This window comes from Haliotis cracherodii, unplaced genomic scaffold (assembly GCF_022045235.1).
Source record: "Haliotis cracherodii isolate W230 unplaced genomic scaffold, xgHalCrac1.p SCAF_9, whole genome shotgun sequence".
Classification (NCBI taxonomy): domain Eukaryota; kingdom Metazoa; phylum Mollusca; class Gastropoda; order Lepetellida; family Haliotidae; genus Haliotis; species Haliotis cracherodii.
In genome coordinates, this window is record NW_027266343.1 from 45,654,720 (window position 1) to 45,676,429 (window position 21,710).

Sequence of the window (21,710 nt, forward strand, 5' to 3'; positions counted from 1 at the left end):
CTTTGGCAGATGACATGAGCACGTGACACTTGCGACACACATTGCATACCACTACTGCAACAGTGTTACATAAACAACAAACTACTGCTACTACTACTACTACTACTACTACTACTACTACTACTACTACTACTACTACTACTACTACTACTACTACTAGCCCGTGAAGATTCCGGGACGGAATTGGTCTTCAGGAACCCATGCTTGCCGTAAAAGGCGACTATGCCTGTAAAAGGCGACTAACGGGATCGGGTGGTCAGGCTCGCTGACTTGGTTGATACATGTCATCGATCTCAATACTACTACTACTACTACTACTACTACTACTACTACCACTACTACTACTACTACTACTACTACTACTACTACTACTACTACTACTACTACTACTACTACTACTTAACGTCGAATAAAAAATGAATTCGGGAGAGATGGTGTACTGAATATATGTTCTCAAAGTACATTAGTAGAGTGATTACAATAGCAAGACCGAATACACAAACAAGAGTAACCTTGAAGCGAAAACACCGATAAGGTCCTTGTGCTGTTCAAGCTAAAAGAACTACATATCTCAAGGGAAGGGTCACGTGACATATCTTATGGAGAAGTTCATAGAGATTATGGGAGACATGAATGATTTTATTAGTATTTTTAGTCAATTAACAAGAAACTTACATTTTCTCCGGTTACAGTTATTATTAATATGTTACTATTATATATAATCTCAATAATGCCCTTTGTTAATACCCCCTGGTGAGAAACAGTTACCAACTGCCTCGTTATTGATGTTTATACACCACACCAAGAACAATGGCGGTGGTGACGCTGCACCGGGATAATCAGCCTGCCTCCGCATAATCCAAGATGTTTAGCTCCCCCATGTAGATATGTCGGATAATACCCACCAGGGGAGTGTGAATTCTAGGGTAATCTGTGTTGATTTAATCCAGGAATATGAGTATAAATACAAGGTCCCATCTTTGGTGTATCAGACATTCCCACTTTGTACTGGACAGAAGCAGAAACGATGAAAGCTGTGTTGTTTGTGTGTATGTTGACCGTGGTCGCTGCTGGAGAGGCGGACACAGAGGTAGGTTGTGTTTTGTTTCTTCTTTTATCTTTTCTTCTCATTATCAGTATTGGTATTTATCTGGCTAGTCATGAATGTCTGTAGAAAATCAGTTTATATAAGAAATGTCATGTAATTTCTTACTCTGTGTTTATTGTTCTGAAACTTCTTTCTCTCATCATGTTCAAAGTAACGGGTGGCATACGGTGTTTGAGATTATGACATCTGTTTTACCCTAGAACGATTATTTAACCTATGTTTACTCATTCCCTTATAGGTTAACCACATAGATTCCGTCATTGAGCAACGTGAGTATAGTGTTTTAAAAATTATGAACCAAATCTTGACAAGCTATAGTGAAGGATTGAATAATACTATTTCAGTTTCATCTGCTTGGGCGTTACTCACGCAACTGGCATCATGTTATATGCTGAGATAATGAGATATCTGTGTTAAAGATGCCAACTTTCTACTTACTATTATGCTTAGTCCTTCAATGTAGAGATGGGCCTTTGATGAAATCAATATCACCAAATATAGTTTGAATGTTTTAATGTACTGATATTATATTTTGAGATACCAGTTGTTTGACTAAACTACCTTTCCTTCAGTCAAGGCAATACAATCAGATCTGGTTGGAATGGATCATGAGATGAACACGAAATTCCTTGACGATGTCACTGATGTGTCATCAACGAACAGTAAGTTCAGACCGGTTACATTGTTACACTTCGGGGTACACATTTGAAGAAGCGATTGTTGGAGATAATGATGTTCTCTTGAATTCTAAGATTGAGAGATAAGATGAATAAATATGTGTTTGGGTATACCCTGAAAGATGCACATGAAATGACTCGTGTTGATATTTCCAGACAGATTCAAAGACCCGGTTTAACGCCACTTTATAGAACAAAATATGGGGTGGGAAAGTATGAAAGTTTTTGTGATTGCATTCATAATCTGTAACAGCCCTATTTCTCTATACTCTGTACTTATTTACCTATTAGATGTTGCTGGTGCGACACAAACTTCACCAACGACTTGGGGTGACCACCAAGGAGCAGTTGATGGACAAACGCTGGACAGAGAAAACAGAATGGACATCTTGTTCAGACTCCTGCATGGTAAGAAGTCTCATTATTCAAAATTAACAGCATCACTATCCATGATTTGTCCATTGGTTTAACTGACAAATCTGATCATACTTAAACTTATATGTTTCAGAGGATTTATTGCATATGGGACATACAGATGACAAATTCCGATTATTTAAAACAAATATGTTGCTGATACTTGTTCTCAAACATCATTGTACAATATAGAACATCATCCAGTTCAGATGGTGCGACCTTTGATCAGACTTTCGAAGTTAAAGGACTCTGACATTGTCCCATGATAGTAAGCAGTGTATTAATGCCTTTACTTTGACGTAGGTGATGACGAAGACAAGTATGTTGTTTGTACACTGGCTGACGCCGCCGAGACGTCTCAGATTTCCATTGAAGACATCAGCACACCCAAGTATCAAGACAAACACACCATCAGGTCAGTTTCGTACTAATTCTCATCTATGGACACCTTCGTTTGTGGTTGAGAGTTTAATGTAGTTGATACCTACACCAATTATCAATGGACTTGATAACACCATTCACTTTTACAGACGGCGCTCTATCAACTGCAGACAAGACGCCCGCTACCGGTCAATAGACGGAAGTTGCAACAATGTTCGCTGGCCAACCTGGGGGTCAACCAACCAACCATTCAAGAGATTTATTGATCCTGCATATGATGATGGTAAAGAACAGATTTTCTTCACATAGATATTGGAACTTAAAAATCATTATTTCATGCTTATGACCAGGGCGATTTTCATTAATAAATCAGACCGTTTGGAAGCAAGTCTTGTAAGTATTGCAATGGGAACATTTAGTTATGCCCTTTCAATATCACAACTAACTATACTTTAGTGAACTTTAAAAGCAAACGTTTGGCTTTTCAGGCAAGTTCGTTCCCCGAATGAGAGGCGTAGATGGTTATCCCCTTCCCAGTCCACGCGCCATCAGTGTGGCCGTCCATCCGGGAGTTGACAGTCCTTCTGACGACCACACGGTGATGGTGATGCAGTGGGGGCAGTTTGTGGACCATGATCTCACCGGAACTCCTCTTCATGCAGGTACGTGCCAAATGGCCAATACTCTCTGACCATCAAAGTGACCAGACGTGTGATGATGAAATCAGACAAACTGTGATATATTTGTTTTTGTGATCCATATTTTTCGAACCTATATCAATAATTACGCTATGCATCTAAATCTTTGTATCAACTTAACCAATCCTCATAATCCTTCAAGGTGATGTTCAATCTAAATGTTGCGATGGTCACACACCTGGAGAGATGCATTCTGATGTACGAGCTGGGTAAGCAATTAACATTCTATATTTTCCACACTTAATCATTCTGTTTGTGTCAATGGAAATAACTGGTCGAGATATTTTAAATAAATGAATCAGAAATACCAAACTTTAAAATTACATGACATTGTATACATGCTTATAATAAGGATGAAACGGATACAACCTTTTCCATGATTATAAAAGTCTACTGTACGATTCCGACTACATCATAAGCATGTGTTTGTGTATCATAACATATCATAACCATTATCATAACAATGGTTGATTGGAACTAGGAAACGTGTTAATTCTTCTGGTATTTCACTGTTCCAGCGGTCCTTGTTTTCCAATAACCATGCCAGTAAATGAAGGACATTTCCAAAAGAACTGCATGGAGTTCAAAAGATCAGCCCCAGCACCTGGAAGGAGTGAGTATATGAATACAAGGCTGTGAAGGTTACCTCATTTCAATGTAGGATTGTTCTGTCATTATGTTTATGATCATCTTATTAAGTAACGAAAGTCATAAACAACACTGTATGATAACATCCATATTTAAAACCATGTCACTTCCAGATACGCGAGAACAGTTGAACCTACTGACGTCCTTTGTGGACGCCTCTAACGTGTACGGACTCAGTCAGGATCAGATCAATCACCTCAGGAATGGAGGTAAGTCAGGCAATATTTTGTTTTAAATTATAATTCATGATCAAACAAATATTTTAAAACTTGGCAAATGCCGTGGAGAGTAATTGGTATATACAAATTAATGTCGTCATTCAACTTTTCAGCCTACATGAAAACCAAGGGAGATAACCTGTTGCCAGAATCCAACCAAGGCAACTGTCGAACAAGCAATACCAACGAATGGTGTTTTGAAGCTGGTAAATACAACTTAATAATGTATCCGTAGTACTATTTTCAGAATCTGTTTATATTGTACTTCACACATGACTATTTGGTAAATTTCGAATGATAATTCACAACACTGTCACACCTTCTTTATAACTAACTTCATCATCAGGTGACGACCGTGTGAACGTGTTCCCTGGTCTGGCCGTGCTACACACCGTGTTTGTCAGAGAACACAATCGTCTTGTCAAAGAACTTGCTGATGTCATGCCATCGACCACTCCTGATGATGTCTTGTTTGAGGAGGCCAGAAAGATCGTGTCAGCCATCATCCAACAAGTCACCTACCGCGAATGGCTGCCCATTATTGTTGGGCCCTTGGCCATGAGGAAGTACAGACTGACCCCCGGCTTTAGCTTCAGGTACAACTTTACTCAAAACCCAACCATCTACAACGTCTTCGCCACCGCCGCCTTCAGATACGGCCACTCCACCATTCCACGTTTCCTGACCCTCGGAGACCGACATGTACCCATAGAACAGCTCTTCTTCAGACCTTCTGAGGTTATCAAAGATCTGGACACCGTGCTGAAGGCTATCCTCAAGGACAGACATCAGGAGGTTAACCGCTTCATCAACAGTGGGATGACTGAGCATTTGTTTGAGACGTCGGGCAATAACGGCTTTGACATCGTGTCCTTGAACATTCAGAGAGGTCGTGATCATGGCCTGCCATCATACAACAGCTTTCGTAAGGCATGTCAGCTATCGGAAGTGACTTCATTGGATGACAGTGTATTTGGTAAAGCAGGAGCTGCTTTGAAAAGTGTATACAGGTTTGTCTAATTTAATTTACTCTTATATGTGTACAGAGTTATTGTAAAAAAAATATGAAATAAAGATACTTTAACCCTTATTTGACATTTCTCAAGATCTCCATACGTTTATGTATTCTTGCTTCAGATCCCCTGATGACATCGACGTCTTCACCGGTGCAGTAGCTGAACACCATGTGCATGGCGGCGCAGTGGGCCCTCTCCTCGCTTGTCTGATTGGTCAACAGTTCCATGACCTGAAATATGGCGACTCATTCTGGTTCGAAACATCCCATCCAAGAAAGGGCTTTACATCAGGTACCGTCCAGTCTGTTTCTGTGTGCTTGTATGTTTGTTAAACTATTTAGTTGATGTCAAACTATGTACTTATTAGATAACTTAATATGCCTTTAAGATGAGAATGTTATATTATAATATGAATTTTATTGCATTTCTAATTTTGAATATGTCAAAATGTTTTAGTGTTTCAATGACACAGAAAAAAGATACTCTCTTGTTCTCAGAAGTAATTGTACATATACATACTTATTGCGTTTTCTATTTCAGGACAACTGTCTGAGATCCGACGAATGCGCTTTGCAAAGATTCTTTGTAGGAATTCAGGAGTGAAGTCCATCCAAAGAGATCCTTTTACAGTGTACTCAAAAGAAAGGTAGGCAATGAAGACATTCATCTCCTTTGTTCGTCAGTAATTAATTATCTCGGACAGACAGAACTCATATTAATATGCGACAGGGTATATCTGGCGTACTTCATTCAGTGAACATTGATCAGAATTGTATCCTGGATCCTTTTACACTTCGTGACACACTTTGAATGTAACATATTCGAGCTCATTCAGTTATATAGGATATATATGTCAAACCAGATCATATGAAGTATGCTGACGGAAATGTTAATATTTTGACGCATTTTTGTATTTCACAGCAATCCTATGATACCCTGCAACGATCTTCCAACAATCGATTTAACCAAATGGCGGAGATGAGAGGTTGCTTAGCCTACCCTTAGATTCAACAAAAGAAACCGAAGACTTGAAACATAACATTTTGGTGTTCCAACATATATAGCCCTAACTACTCGTCATGGTTTGTAAGAAGCATAAATCACAGAATACATGATATTTTTGACGTTTTTGTTCAACTATCTTCATACTAAATATGTGATGCCAAGTACATTTAGGTATGGCATTTCACTAATAATGCTGGAATTATTAACGGAAATGTCAGTTAACATTATACCTGATTATAATGCCTACACTTTATATGAGAACAAAACGAATTGGTAACCAATTAAGTAAGTGAATCCACCAGTTACACTGTCAAAGCGTTTAATCAAAGCATAAAGTTGCAATATTATTGGCAGTATATGTTTATGGCATTGTATAATTTATTCGTCAAGGGAAAAAACATATTCTATATATATGACTTGCACTATTTCATAGACCTATAAAGGAGGTGTTTTTTTGTTTTTTGTCATTGTATGATATTGTATAATATATTGTTGATGTGGTGCTTAAAGCAACTATCAATATATGTGTGATCATGTGTGAAGATTCATATATCATGTTTAATAGAAACAATATTGAACAATTATACTTGTGTTATATCATATATAACATTTGATTGTATTTGTTAATTTTTCAACTGTTTTGTAATAAACACGTTCTCTTTTGTATTTGTGATTCATGGTCTCTTAATTTGTTGGTTTGGTGTTATTCATCTACCGTTTGGTAGGCTGATTGGCACATTGATATCTTTCACATTTGTGTTAATGTTTGGTATGATGACATAGTATCCAGGGCCTAGATACATATTGTTTCTAACAATACATGTTCCATACAATCTCACTGTTCCGAGCAGTGCTTTCAGTAAGTGTACAGCTCACATTGTGCCAGACAGTACTTCCCATACATGTATTACACTTCCCATTTTCGCTGCAAGTGCTTCCTACACACGCAAATAGTTCACATAGCAGACAGTGCTTGATAATCGTGTATATAGTTTACATTGTCACAGAAAGTGTTTCCTTATGTATGTATATTCTTCATATTGTCCCAGATCATGTTTCCTATACGCGTATGATAATACAGATTATCCTCGACAGTGCTTCCTATACATGCATATAGTTCTATTCGTCCTTGATAGTGCTTACTGTACATGGACAACAATGGAGTTCACATTGCCCAAAAGCAGTGCTTCCTATGTATATGTATAATTCACATTATCACAGAGGGTGCCTCCTATACCCGCATATAGTTCGCATCGTCCCAGGCAGAGTTTCCTAATATGTATATATATGTTTATTTATTACATATGTACAATAATCCCCATTGTCCTTCGCGTACATATAGTTCACATTATTGATGGTACGGAGGCACCCTCTGTGATAATGTGAACTATATATATGTATAGGAAGCACTGCTTTGGACCATGTGAACTCTATCCTTATACAGGAAGAAATATCAAGGACGAATAGAACTATATGCATGTATATCCACTGTCGAGGATAATGTGTACTATGAGCTCGAGGTACCGCGACAAAGCTAGCATATGTGTAAGCGGTCAAATGAATAATCGCATGACCCTTTACAAAGTGCGAGTAGCTGTGGAAGTGAATATGACGTTAAATCTCATTTCACTTCATCTGACCTCTCAACGAGCATGTAGACATGTGCATGAATCAACAAACATTCATGTTTGTAGCTTGTTTTATATTACAGCTAATTACAGGGGTATATCTCTTATTTACTCACTGTGCAAAGTTCTGACATATATTCTGGATAAAACATTACAATCCTGGTGTGACATTAATAATATTATACACGAATATTAAGCTCTTAAGCTGGATTTGGATCCGGATATTTTTCTATTGATCACATTTTCGCATTACAGGCATTTGCACAAATATCTCTCTCAAAAACTAATGGTAGATTTTATAGCATCTTCGTTGATTTTTCAAAGGCATTTGATAGAATAAATCATGAAGTTATATTGAAGTTTATTTGCACTGATCACAGTATGTTTGATCTTCTAGAGATACACTGCATCAAGGAAAGTATAGAGACTACACGTCTACACGAACTGCAGAGGGTAAACTACCGAGAGGGCGTGTCTGTGTGTGTTCGCACTTCACTATCACATGGTCTGCGCTGTGTTATTATTGACTACACAGACATGATACATTTTGTATTTCTGTTACTTGATAAGAGTATATTTAATCTCACACGTAATTTACTTGTTGGTTTTGTGTATATCCATCCTGTTAATATACTCAACAACAAAAGTTCCTTCGACACCAATAGTTTAGTGTATTTTTCAAACAAGTAAAGTTTGGTTTTCAATATTGTAGTACATGCATGAAAATCAAGTCACAAAAAACGCAACTGCTACAGAAAAGCATGCATTCCATGCAAAAGATGACTTTTATGCAAGTCCCATGCATTTCACTACCCAAGCATGGGTATGAAAACATGTGCGTTAATGGGATTCCATACGCATTGTTTAGCATCGTGCTGACAGGAACCACTCAGAAAAACAACAAAATTACTCAACTATTCAACATTACGAAAAACAACGCCTGTCCGAAGTCATTGGTATGCTTGAAGCGTGATGTTGCAAGGCAATTAAACGTCCACAGGAACACCATTTGGTGTTTATGGCAACGTTGGCAACAGACGAATGCAGCCAGAGACCATCCTCGGAGTGGCAGTCCACGCGTAACAAATATTCGACAAGACAGCTGGATTCGAACAACACACCTACGAAATCGATTCCAGCCAGCAACAGTGACTGCAAGAAGCATCCCTGGCCTTCAAGCACGTCTACAATGGTGCAGACAGCGTCTACGCTGGACGGTCATGCACTGAGGACAAGTTATATTCACTGACGAGTCTCGTTTTCACCTCAGCCACAGCGATGGACGGATTCGACTGTATCGACGTCGAGGTGAACGTTACGTCAATCATTGTATCATGGAAGACGATCGGTTCGGGGGCGGCAGCGTTATGGTATGGGGTGGGATTACAGCAAGACACAGGACCTGTGTGATAGTGGTAGAGATACATCTCAATGGACAGCGCTACCGCGACGAGATCATCGGCCCTGTTGTCCTGCCGTTTTTGCGTCGTCATGGCCCAGGCATTTCCTTTCAACATGACAACGCCCGGCCTCAAATTGCTCGATTTGTTCAGGATTTTCTTCAACAAAACAACGTGAATGTACCCTGGCCGGATCGCTCCACTGATCTCTCACCAATCGATCACATATAGGATGAGATGGATCGGCGCCTTCGACGTCAACATTCGACGTGTTCCACAGACACTGTAGGAACTTCGACACATTCTCCAGCAGATATGGACAGATATCCCACAGGACGCCTGGTCCATTCCATGAGACGAAGATGTGTTGCTTGACAGAGAGGGACACACACGCTACTGATTTGTAAATTGACATTTTGGCATGTTCATGTTTTTTTTTAATGAAATCACGCATTTTCTGAAGTCTGTATGGCAAATTAATTCATTTGAACACTTACAGGAGTCTTTTATCCATAGCAAACCGAAATTGTTTCAGATTTGGTAAAAAACATAACTTTGCATTAAATCTTATTCAATGTCACAGGAACTTTTGTTTTTCAGTATACATTTGTACTTAGAAATGACAGACAATAGAGTCCCTAAGGGTATAGAGTACTTAGATAAAAGCTTGTCTACTGTGTTATATGAACATCCAGATTGCGAAATTATTCTTCCTGGTGACTATAATGTAAGGTGTGGTAATTTGATTGGTTGGTTGATTGGTTTGTTGTTTAACGCTGTACTCAGCAATATTCCAGCTATATGACGGCGATCTGTAAATAATAGAGTCTGGACCAGACAATCCAGTGATTAATATCATGAGCATCGATCCACGCAATTGGGATCGATGACATGCATCAACCAAGTCAGCGAGCCCGACCACCCAATCCCGTTAGTCGCCTTTTACGACAAGCATAGTCACCTTTTACGACAAGCATGGGTTGCTGAAGACCTACATGTATTCTACCCCGGAATCTTCACGGGTCTGGTAATTTGAATGATTTTATTATCGACGACAACAACAGATTTATTACATGTTTATAAGACATGGAGTATGTATCGGATGCATTTGACGTGCCCCGCAGTACCAGAGATGAGGTGTGTAATAATTCCCGGTGGGATCTGATAGACTTTTGTTGTACGTTTTCTGTCCATATTGTAAATGGACGATTTGCTGGAGATCATTTACTTGTTTTAAGGAAGGTGGCGCTTGTTTGGTTGATTATGTACTATGCTCAACTATTTTTGTTTGACAAGCTGTGAATCAGGTCACTTTCCTTTCCTACTTCCACTCCATGGATGTGATAGACAGGTCAATAATGTTAAGGAAATGCATGTGAATAATATTCCCAGATATTCATGGAGAAATGAAATATGTGATGCCTTGAAACATAATGTTTCTGAGTCATTGTCTGCACTTCACATGGATGAGTTTATGCATTTATTGTCTTTAAATGTTGATTTAGCTGTTGAAACGTTGGCCAATGCTGTACATAGTGGTTCTATTTCATGCGGATTACTTACTAGAGCTAGATAATCAAAACTTACATCTGGATAAAAAATGCTACGATAAAGCCTGTGAGGATATGAAGATTAAAAAGTTTATTGTATTAGACAAGTTTAGAGTTACTGGTGATAAGGAGTTTCTTTCTAAATATTCAACATTAAGGTATAGTTACAGGTCTGTATACAGGAAAAAGAGATAAGAATACGAAGAGACTTGTGTTCGTGAACTTGTAGACAGTAGTGGAGATAGTAAATCATTCTGGAAAAAGATAATCGCATTGACAAAGAAGACAAGTTGTGATCCTCTTTCCACCAAGATTTGCCAAGAAGATTGGTTTGATTATTTTAAGAATATTTTAAACCATACTGATATACTTGTGAACTCGGACATCATTGAGCAGGTAGATTATGTTATAAATAACCATAATGAACAATTGTGTGATTTCTGTACTGATGATGATGTATTCTTAATGATGATATTCATAAGAGATCTGAAGCAGGGTAAAGCTGCAGGACCAGATGGTATTAAGGCTGACATGATCCAATGCTGCAGAGCGGTTTTAATTCCATATTTGTTAGTTATGTATAATACTATTTTGTCAACGGGTAATTTTCCATCCGAATGGGCTGAGAGTGTTATTGTACCACTCCATAAAAAAGGAAGCTTTGACTGTGTTAATAATTATAGAAGCATATCTTTGATGGATATTTTTGGGAAGTTATTCTGCTCTAAATGGGCGTCTTAAAAGTTTTTCTGATCACTTTAACATTATACCTGTGGCCCAGGCAGGATTTAGGAAAGGCTATTGCACAACGGATAACAGTTTCACTTTGCAATGTCTTGTACAAAAGTATTTATCTAAAATTTGGGGACGTTTTTACTTTATTGATGTGAATACTTGTAAATGATGGGGCTTACTGATAAATATGGATAAGACAGAAATATATATTTTTTCTAAATGGTGGTTATTTACGACATTATGAGAAGTGGTATTTTGATGGAGAGCTACTAAAGACATCAACCTATTATAATTTTGAAGGTATTATGTTTTCTACTAGGTTGACAGTATGTTCAAATATTCTTGTTTCAAAAGCCACTAAAGCTCAAAAACATATTTAGTATTATCAATGATTAAAAACGACTTGCACATGTGACTTCATTTGATGACAGTGTATTTGGTAAAGCAGGAGCTGCTTTGAAAAGTGTATACAGGTTTGTCTAATATAATTTGATTTCAGAATTTCAATGCATGATGGTAAATGCAGATGTAAGAGGTACATGTATGTACATTGGTGTAGATTATTTGGAACTACTGTAATTATTGTATGCTGATGATTTATGTATTTTTTTTATGACAGTGTTATTGGTTTGCAAACGAAGATTGACATTTTATGTAAATGTTGTAAATCATGGGACAGAAAATATTTGTTTTTCTAAATGGTGGTTATTTACGACATTATGAGAAGTGGTATTTTGATGGAGAGCTACTTAAGACATCAACCTATTATAATTATTTAGTTATTATGTTTTCTACTATGTATCAATGATTCGAAACGACTTGCACATTATAAGAATATTAAGTCATTGCTGACTGTTGAATATTATGTTACAAACATCTATGTTAGGGAATTAAGAAGATATATCTGTTTGTTGAGATTGCATGAACTGCCGTTGCGCTGTAATATCAGATGTAAAGAAGCTACAAATGTTTACCGAATTTGTAGGATGTGTAATATTAATAGCATTGAAGATGAACTCCATTTCATATTTGATTGCGAGGCATATGTATTGTTGAGAAATTCATCAAACTGTCTGTCTGTCTGTCTGTCTATCTATGGATATTGTTGAATCAACTGTGTACATGGGCTGATGGCCTTCGAAGCAGAAAATAAACTTACTTTCTGCTCAAGCCAAGAAATCACTCATCAACATCTTTATTTATCAAAAGAAATTCGGATATTTATCACATGAAGACAACTTCAAAACGTTTGACGGCATGATAGTTCCAATATTGTGTTATTGTGCTGAAATCTGGGGAACTTCATATAACAAGTAAATGTAAAGTACAAAGACTGTATTCGGCAAACGATTTCCTAGATTTGATAATATTACTCTTAATAACATGGTTCTTGGAGAGTGTGGCAGACTGGCAGAGAATGTATTTACATGACAATAGATATAAAATACTGGACTATATTAATTCACCTCTACAATAATAGACTACCATATCAGATTTACATTATACTTATATCTATTGATAATGCTGGAAGACACACATGGGTTACTTCAATTAGGAATATTGTATTTCACCTAGGATTTGGTATAGTCTGGATTCAGCAGAACATGGGAGATGCTGAAATCTTTAAAACGAAGTTAAACACGGCTCTCCAACAAATTGGCACTTATCCTTGGAAGGTTCATCAAAGAGCAACTACTATAAACAATATAATTCAATTCACAATACTGAAACATACCTAACAATAAACATACCTCAATATATTAAGTGGCATTTAGCAAAATTTAGATGTAATATTCTTGGATTATGTGTTCAGATTGGAAGACACAATAATATTCCTCATGATGAAAGATACTGCGAGTTCTGTTTGAAGAAAAATAAGAGGAGTGTAGAAGATGAATACCGTGTGATGATGATATGTGAACGCTACTCCCAGCTCAGAAAGCAATATATACAACAATATTAATATAGATAATCCAGGAACTGAAACATTATCCACCTTATGAATTTTTCAGAGAGAGGATCGGTGGGGTAGCCTAGTGGTTAAAATAATCGCTCGTCACACCGAAGACACGGGCTCGATTCCCTACATGGATACAATGTGTAAAGCTCATTTCTGGTGTCCGACGCCTTAATATTGCTGGACAATTGTCAAAAGCGGCGTAAAAAGATACTCCCTACTCATTCACTCTTCAGAGATAACATTTGTCTATTTTCTTAACTTAAGGTTTTACAGTGAGAAAAAACAAGTATTTAATATTAACACCTGTGTATGCAGGGTATTTAAATATTCGTATTATTGTATCGTATTATTGTATGTATATGAATATAATTATATACTGTTAAAAGATACATTAAAAGCACTGAACGTGCTATAGAGGAATACAGATGCACATGTAGGTTGCTCTAAAAAGCAATGATTGTATTAATATTTGGCATATGAGAGCGGATAGATCAGGCATGGTTCTTGCATATTTGGACAGCCATGTTTGCCGAATATACAAAAACAGATTATCCCGTAATCCGCTGTCTCTGATGATAATCCGTGATAAGTTTCAATCTTGTTTTTACCACAAATCCGGGATTATATCAATGAATGTTGTTGATCTGGGCGTGTCCTCATCAACTGTAATTGTTCTAAGAGTGGTATAATAACAATGAGACAGTTGGTAATCCGCTTCTCATCACGAGTTGTTCTTGACAAGCTTTGTAGACAAGTACTGGGAGACAAATGCATTGAAGTGGTCACTACGTTTTGTGTCTGGAGGATTTTCTAGTCCCTCAATGTAATGAAATAATACATATAGGATCAACGTTTTAAACTAATTTTCAATCATCGATATTGCTAATAGGAAGTGACATTTACATGTAATCGCAAATTTTCCACTTATTCATATTCACGATGTCAAGTCGTACATTTGATGTGGTACATACATATCTGAATTATAATTCTAGAAAGTTAGTACGGTTGTCAACGTTGATATATGCAACAGTCAGTATGTTTTTCATCGAGTATGGAAATGAGAAACTTTGGCAGATGACATGAGCACGTGACACTTGCGACACACATTGCATACCACTACTGCAACAGTGTTACATAAACAACAAACTACTGCTGCTCCTGCTACTACTACTACTACTACTACTACTACTACTACTACTACTACTACTACTACTACTTCTACTACTACTACTACTACTACTACTACTACTATTACTACTACTACTACTACTACTACTACTACTACTACTAATACTAGCCCGTGAAGATTCCGGGACGGAGTTGGTCTTCAGCAACCCATGCAACCCAACTTAACTGCGAATAAAAATGAATTCGGGAGAGATGGTGTACTGAATATGTGTTCTCAAAGTACATTAGTAGAGTGATTACAATAGCAAGACCGAATACACAAACAAGAGTAACCTTGAAGCGAAAACACCGATAAGGTCCTTGTGCTGTTCAAGCTAAAAGAACTACATATCTCAAGGGAAGGGTCACATGACATATCTTATGGAGAAGTTCATAGAGATTGTGGGAGACATGAATGATTTTATTAGTATTTTTAGTCAATTAACAAGAAACTTACATTTTTTCCGGTTTCAGTTATCATTAATATGTTACTATTATATATAATCTCAATAATGCCCTTTGTTAATACCCCCTGGTGAGAAACAGTTACCAACTGCCTCGTTATTGATGTTTATACACCACACCAAGAACAATGGCGGTGGTGACGCTGCACCGGGATAATCAGCCTGCCTCCGCATAATCCAAGATGTTTAGCTCCCCCATGTAGATATGTTGGATAATACCCACCAGGGGAGTGTGAATTCTAGGGTAATCTGTGTTGATTTAATCCAGGAATATGAGTATAAATACAAGGTCCCATCTTTGGTGTATCAGACATTCCCACTTTGTACTGGACAGAAGCAGAAACGATGAAAGCTGTGTTTTTTGTGTGTATGTTGACCGTGGTCGCTGCTGGAGAGGCGGACACAGAGGTAGGTTGTGTTTTGTTTCTTCTTTTATCTTTTCTTCTCATTATCAGTATTGGTATTTATCTGGCTAGTCATGAATGTCTGTAGAAAATCAGTTTATATAAGAAATGTCATGTAATTTCTTACTCTGGGTTTATTGTTCTGAAACTTCTTTCTCTCATCATGTTCAAAGTAACGGGTGGCATACGGTGTTTGAGATTATCACATCTGTTTTACCCTTGACCGATTATTTAACCTATGTTTACTCATTCCCTTATAGGTTAACCACATAGATTCCGTCATTGAGCAACGTGAGTATAGTGTTTTAAAAAATTATGAACCAAATCTTGACAAGCTATAGTGAAGGATTGAATAATACTATTTCAGTTTCATCTGCTTGGGCGTTACTCACGCAACTGGCATCATGTTATATGCTGAGATAATGAGATATCTGTGTTAAAGATGCCAACTTTCTACTTACTATTATGCTTAGTCCTTCAATGTAGAGATGGGCCTTTGATGAAATCAATGTCACCAAATATAGTTTGAATGTTTTAATGTACGGATATTATATTTTGTGATACCAGTTGTTTGACTAAACTACCTTTCCTTCAGTCAAGGCAATACAATCAGATCTGGTTGGAATGGATCATGAGATGAAAACGAAATTCCTTGACGATGTCACTGATGTGTCATCAACGAACAGTAAGTTCAGACCGGTTACATTGTTACACTTCGGGGTACACATTTGAAGAAGCGATTGTTGGAGATAATGATGTTCTCTTGAATTCTAAGATTGAGAGATAAGATGAATAAATATGTGTTTGGGTATACCCTGAAAGATGCACATGAAATGACTCGTGTTGATATTTCCAGACAGATTCAAAGACCCGGTTTAACGCCACTTTATAGAACAAAATATGGGGTGGGTAAGTATGAAAGTTTTTGTGATTGCATTCATAATCTGTAACAGCCCTATTTCTCTATACTCTGTACTTATTTACCTATTAGATGTTGCTGGTGCGACACAAACTTCACAAACGACTTGGGGTGACCACCAAGGAACAGTTGATGGACAAACGCTGGACAGAGAAAACAGAATGGACATCTTGTTCAGACTTCTGCATGGTAAAAAGTCTCATTATTCAAAATTAACAGCATCACTATCCATGATTTGTCCACTGGTTTAACTGACAAATCTGATCATACTTAAACTTATATGTTTCAGAGGATTTATTGCATATGGGACATACAGATGACAAATTCCGATTATTTAAAACAAATATGTTGCTGATACTTGTTCTCAAACATCATTGTACAATATAGAACATCATCCAGTTCAGATGGTGCGACCTTTGATCAGACTTTCGAAGTTAAAGGACTCTGACATTGTCCCATGACAGTAAGCAGTGTATTAATGCCTTTACTTTGACATAGGTGATGACGAAGACAAGTATGTTGTTTGTACACTGGCTGACGCCGCCGAGACGTCTCAGATTTCCATTGAAGACATCAGCACACCCAAGTATCAAGACAAACACACCATTCGGTCAGTTTCGTACTAACTCTCATCTATGGACACCTTCGTTTGTGGTTGAGAGTTTAATGTTGTTGATACCTACACCAATTATCATTGGACTTGATAACACCATTCACTTTTACAGACGGCGCTCTATTAACTGCAGACAAGACGCACGCTACCGGTCAATAGACGGAAGTTGCAACAATGTTCGCTGGCCAACCTGGGGGTCAACCAACCAACCATTCAAGAGATTTATTGATCCTTCATATGATGATGGTAAAGAACAGATTTTCTTCACATAGATATTGGAACTTAAAAATCATTATTTCATGCTTATGACCAGGGCGATTTTCATAAATAAATCAGACCGTTTGGAAGCAAGTCTTGTAAGTATTGCAATGGGAACATTTAGTTATGCCCTTTCAATATCACAACTAACCATATTTTAGTGATCTTTAAAAGCAAAAGTTTGGCTTTTCAGGCAAGTTCGTTCCCCGAATGAGAGGCGTAGATGGTTATCCCCTTCCCAGTCCACGCGCCATCAGTGTGGCCGTCCATCCGGGAGTTGACAGTCCTTCTGACGACCACACGGTGATGGTGATGCAGTGGGGGCAGTTTGTGGACCATGATCTCACCGGAACTCCTCTTCATGCAGGTACGTGCCAAATGGCCAATACTCTCTGACCATCAAAGTGACCAGACGTGTGATGATGAAATCAGACAAACTGTGATATATTTGTTTTTGTGATCCATATTTTTCGAACCTATATCAATAATTACGATATGCATCTAAATCTTTGTATCAACTTAACAAATCCTCATAATCCCTAAAGGTGATGTTCAATCTAAATGTTGCGATGGTCACACACCTGGAGAGATGCATTCTGATGTACGAGCTGGGTAAGCAATTAACATTCTATATTTTCCACACTTAATCATTCTGTTTGTGTTAATGGAAATAACTGGTCGAGATATTTTAAATAAATGAATCAGAAATACCAAACTTTAAAATTACGTGACATTGTATACATGCTTATAATAAGGATGAAACAGATACAACCTTTTCCATGATTATAAAAGTCTACTGTACGATTCCGACTACATCATAAGCATGTGTTTGTGTATCATAACATATCATAACCATTATCATAACAATGGTTGATTGGAACTAGGAAACGTGTTAATTCTTTTGGTATTTCACTGTTCCAGCGGTCCTTGTTTCCCAATAACCATGCCAGTAAATGAAGGACATTTCCAAAAGAACTGCATGGAGTTCAAAAGATCAGCCCCAGCACCTGGAAAGAGTGAGTATATGAATACAAGGCTGTGAAGGTTACCTCATTTCAATGTAGGATTGTTCTGTCATTATGTTTATGATCATCTTATTAAGTAACGAAAGTCATAAACAACACTGTATGATAACATCCATATTTAAAACCATGTCACTTCCAGATACTCGAGAACAGTTGAACCTACTGACGTCCTTTGTGGACGCCTCTAACGTGTACGGACTCAGTCAGGATCAGATCAATCACCTCAGGAATGGAGGTAAGTCAGGCAATATTTTGTTTTAAATTATAATTCATGATCAAACAAATATTTTAAAACTTGGCAAATGCCGTGGAGAGTAATTGGTATATACAAATTAATGTCGTCATTCAACTTTTCAGCCTACATGAAAACCAAGGGAGATAACCTGTTGCCAGAATCCAACCAAGGCAACTGTCGAACAAGCAATACCAACGAATGGTGTTTTGAAGCTGGTAAATACAACTTAATAATGTATCCGTAGTACTATTTTCAGAATCTGTTTATATTGTACTTCACACATGACTATTTGGTAAATTTTGAATGATAATTCACAACACTGTCACACCTTCTTTATAACTAACTTCATCATCAGGTGACGACCGTGTGAACGTGTTCCCTGGTCTGGCCGTGCTGCACACCGTGTTTGTCAGAGAACACAATCGTCTTGTCAAAGAACTTGCTGATGTCATGCCATCGACCACTCCTGATGATGTCTTGTTTGAGGAGGCCAGAAAGATCGTGTCAGCCATCATCCAACAAGTCACCTACCGCGAATGGCTGCCCATTATTGTTGGGCCCTTGGCCATGAGGAAGTACAGACTGACCCCCGGCTTCAGCTTCAGGTACAACTTTACCCAAAACCCAACCATCTACAACGTCTTCGCCACCGCCGCCTTCAGATACGGCCACTCCACCATTCCACGTTTCCTGACCCTCGGAGACCGACATGTACCCATAGAACAGCTCTTCTTCAGACCTTCTGAGGTTATCAAAGATCTGGACACCGTGCTGAAGGCTATCCTCAAGGACAGACATCAGGAGGTTAACCGCTTCATCAACAGTGGGATGACTGAGCATTTGTTTGAGACGTCGGGCAATAACGGCTTTGACATCGTGTCCTTGAACATTCAGAGAGGTCGTGATCATGGCCTGCCATCATACAACAGCTTCCGCAAGGCATGTCAGCTATCGGAAGTGACTTCATTTGATGACAGTGTATTTGGTAAAGCAGGAGCTGCTTTGAAAAGTGTATACAGGTTTGTCTAATTTAATTTACTCTTATATGTGTACAGAGTTATTGTAAAAAAAATATGAAATAAAGATACTTTAACCCTTATTTGACATTTCTCAAGATCTCCATACGTTTATGTATTCTTGCCTCAGATCCCCTAATGACATCGACGTCTTCACCGGTGCAGTAGCTGAACACCATGTGCATGGCGGCGCAGTGGGCCCTCTCCTCGCTTGTCTGATTGGTCAACAGTTCCATGACCTGAAATATGGCGACTCATTCTGGTTCGAAACATCCCATCCAAGAAAGGGCTTTACATCAGGTACCGTCCAGTCTGTTCCTGTGTGCTTGTATGTTTGTTAAACTATTTAGTTGATGTCAAACTCTGTACTTATTAGATAACTTAATATGCCTTTAAGATGAGAATGTTATATTATAATATGAATTTTATTGCATTTCTAATTTTGAATATGTCAAAATGTTTTAGTGTTTCAATGACACAGAAAAAAGATACTCTCTTGTTCTCAGAATTAATTGTACATATACATACTTATTGCGTTTTCTATTTCAGGACAACTGTCTGAGATCCGACGAATGCGCTTTGCAAAGATTCTTTGTAGGAATTCAGGAGTGAAGTCCATCCAAAGAGATCCTTTTACAGTGTACTCAAAAGAAAGGTAGGCAATGAAGACATTCATCTCCTTTGTTCGTCAGTAATTAATTATCTCGGACAGACAGAACTCATATTAATATGCGACAGGGTATATCTGGCGTACTTCATTCAGTGAACATTGATCAGAATTGTATCCTGGATCCTTTTACACTTCGTGACACACTTTGAATGTAACATATTCGAGCTCATTCAGTTATATAGGATATATATGTCAAACCAGATCATATGAAGTATGCTGACGGAAATGTTAATATTTTGACGCATTTTTGTATTTCACAGCAATCCTATGATACCCTGCAACGATCTTCCAACAATCGATTTAACCAAATGGCGGAGATGAGAGGTTGCTTAGCCTACCCTTAGATTCAACAAAAGAAACCGAAGACTTGAAACATAACATTTTGGTGTTCCAACATATATAGCCCTAACTACTCGTCATGGTTTGTAAGAAGCATAAATCACAGAATACATGATATTTTTGACGTTTTTGTTCAACTATCTTCATACTAAATATGTAATGCCAAGTACATTTAGGTATGGCATTTCACTAATAATGCTGGAATTATTAACGGAAATGTCAGTTAACATTATACCTGATTATAATGCCTACACTTTATATGAGAACAAAACGAATTGGTAACCAATTAAGTAAGTGAATCCACCAGTTACACTGTCAAAGCGTTTAATCAAAGCATAAAGTTGCAATATTATTGGCAGTATATGTTTATGGCATTGTATAATTTATTCGTCAAGGGAAAAAACATATTCTATATATATGACTTGCACTATTTCATAGACCTATAAAGGAGGTGTTTTTTTATTTTTTGTCATTGTATGATATTGTATAATATATTGTTGATGTGGTGCTTAAAGCAACTATCAATATATGTGTGATCATGTGTGAAGATTCATATATCATGTTTAATAGAAACAATATTGAACAATTATACTTGTGTTATATCATATATAACATTTGATTGTATTTGTTAATTTTTCAACTGTTTTGTAATAAACACGTTCTCTTTTGTATTTGTGATTCATGGTCTCTTAATTTGTTGGTTTGGTGTTATTCATCTACCGTTTGGTAGGCTGATTGGCACATTGATATCTTTCACATTTGTGTTAATGTTTGGTATGATGACATAGTATCCAGGGCCTAGATACATATTGTTTCTAACAATACATGCTCCATACAATCTCACTGTTCCGAGCAGTGCTTTCAGTAAGTGTACAGCTCACATTGTGCCAGACAGTACTTCCCATACATGTATTACACTTCCCATTTTCGCTGCAAGTGCTTCCTACACACGCAAATAGTTCACATAGCAGACAGTGCTTGATAATCGTGTATATAGTTTACATTGTCACAGAAAGTGTTTGTATGTATGTATATTCTTCATATTGTCCCAGATCATGTTTCCTATACGCGTATGATAATACAGATTATCCTCGACAGTGCTTCCTATACATGCATATAGTTCTATTCGTCCTTGATAGTGCTTACTGTACATGGATAACAA

General features: G+C 37.6%; 2 protein-coding genes across 2 annotated transcripts; both read left to right on the top strand.

The window, feature by feature from the left end:
* Window positions 1–1,027: 1,027 nt before the first annotated feature.
* On the top strand, window positions 1,028–6,142 carry LOC139453396 (chorion peroxidase-like). The gene is made up of 13 exons (XM_071235077.1): window positions 1,028–1,090; window positions 1,347–1,377; window positions 2,503–2,614; window positions 2,730–2,863; window positions 3,069–3,242; window positions 3,421–3,487; window positions 3,797–3,891; window positions 4,040–4,135; window positions 4,258–4,350; window positions 4,491–5,154; window positions 5,282–5,451; window positions 5,701–5,806; window positions 6,082–6,142. The coding sequence occupies exons 1-13, from the start codon at window positions 1,028–1,030 to the stop codon at window positions 6,140–6,142; spliced, it is 1,866 nt and encodes a 621-aa protein (XP_071091178.1).
* A 9,272-nt stretch (window positions 6,143–15,414) lies between these two features.
* Window positions 15,415–20,530, top strand: LOC139451674 (chorion peroxidase-like). The gene is made up of 13 exons (XM_071232994.1): window positions 15,415–15,477; window positions 15,734–15,764; window positions 16,891–17,002; window positions 17,118–17,251; window positions 17,457–17,630; window positions 17,809–17,875; window positions 18,185–18,279; window positions 18,428–18,523; window positions 18,646–18,738; window positions 18,879–19,542; window positions 19,670–19,839; window positions 20,089–20,194; window positions 20,470–20,530. Exons 1-13 carry the CDS (start codon window positions 15,415–15,417, stop codon window positions 20,528–20,530), a joined length of 1,866 nt encoding a protein of 621 aa, XP_071089095.1.
* Window positions 20,531–21,710: the final 1,180 nt, after the last annotated feature.

What these genes read in the sequence shown, in the direction of transcription:
- LOC139453396 (XM_071235077.1), top strand. Translation starts at nt 1,028, where the DNA reads ATGAAAGCTGTGTTGTTTGTGTGTATGTTGACCGTGGTCGCTGCTGGA. An exon ending in CAAGACAAACACACCATCAG is followed by an intron (nt 2,615 to 2,729) that starts GTCAGTTTCGTA and finishes TCACTTTTACAG; the next exon opens with ACGGCGCTCTATCAACTGCA. An exon ending in TGATCCTGCATATGATGATG is followed by an intron (nt 2,864 to 3,068) that starts GTAAAGAACAGA and finishes TTGGCTTTTCAG; the next exon opens with GCAAGTTCGTTCCCCGAATG.
- LOC139451674 (XM_071232994.1), top strand. Translation starts at nt 15,415, where the DNA reads ATGAAAGCTGTGTTTTTTGTGTGTATGTTGACCGTGGTCGCTGCTGGA. An exon ending in CATTCTGATGTACGAGCTGG is followed by an intron (nt 17,876 to 18,184) that starts GTAAGCAATTAA and finishes TCACTGTTCCAG; the next exon opens with CGGTCCTTGTTTCCCAATAA. An exon ending in ACAGTGTACTCAAAAGAAAG is followed by an intron (nt 20,195 to 20,469) that starts GTAGGCAATGAA and finishes TGTATTTCACAG; the next exon opens with CAATCCTATGATACCCTGCA.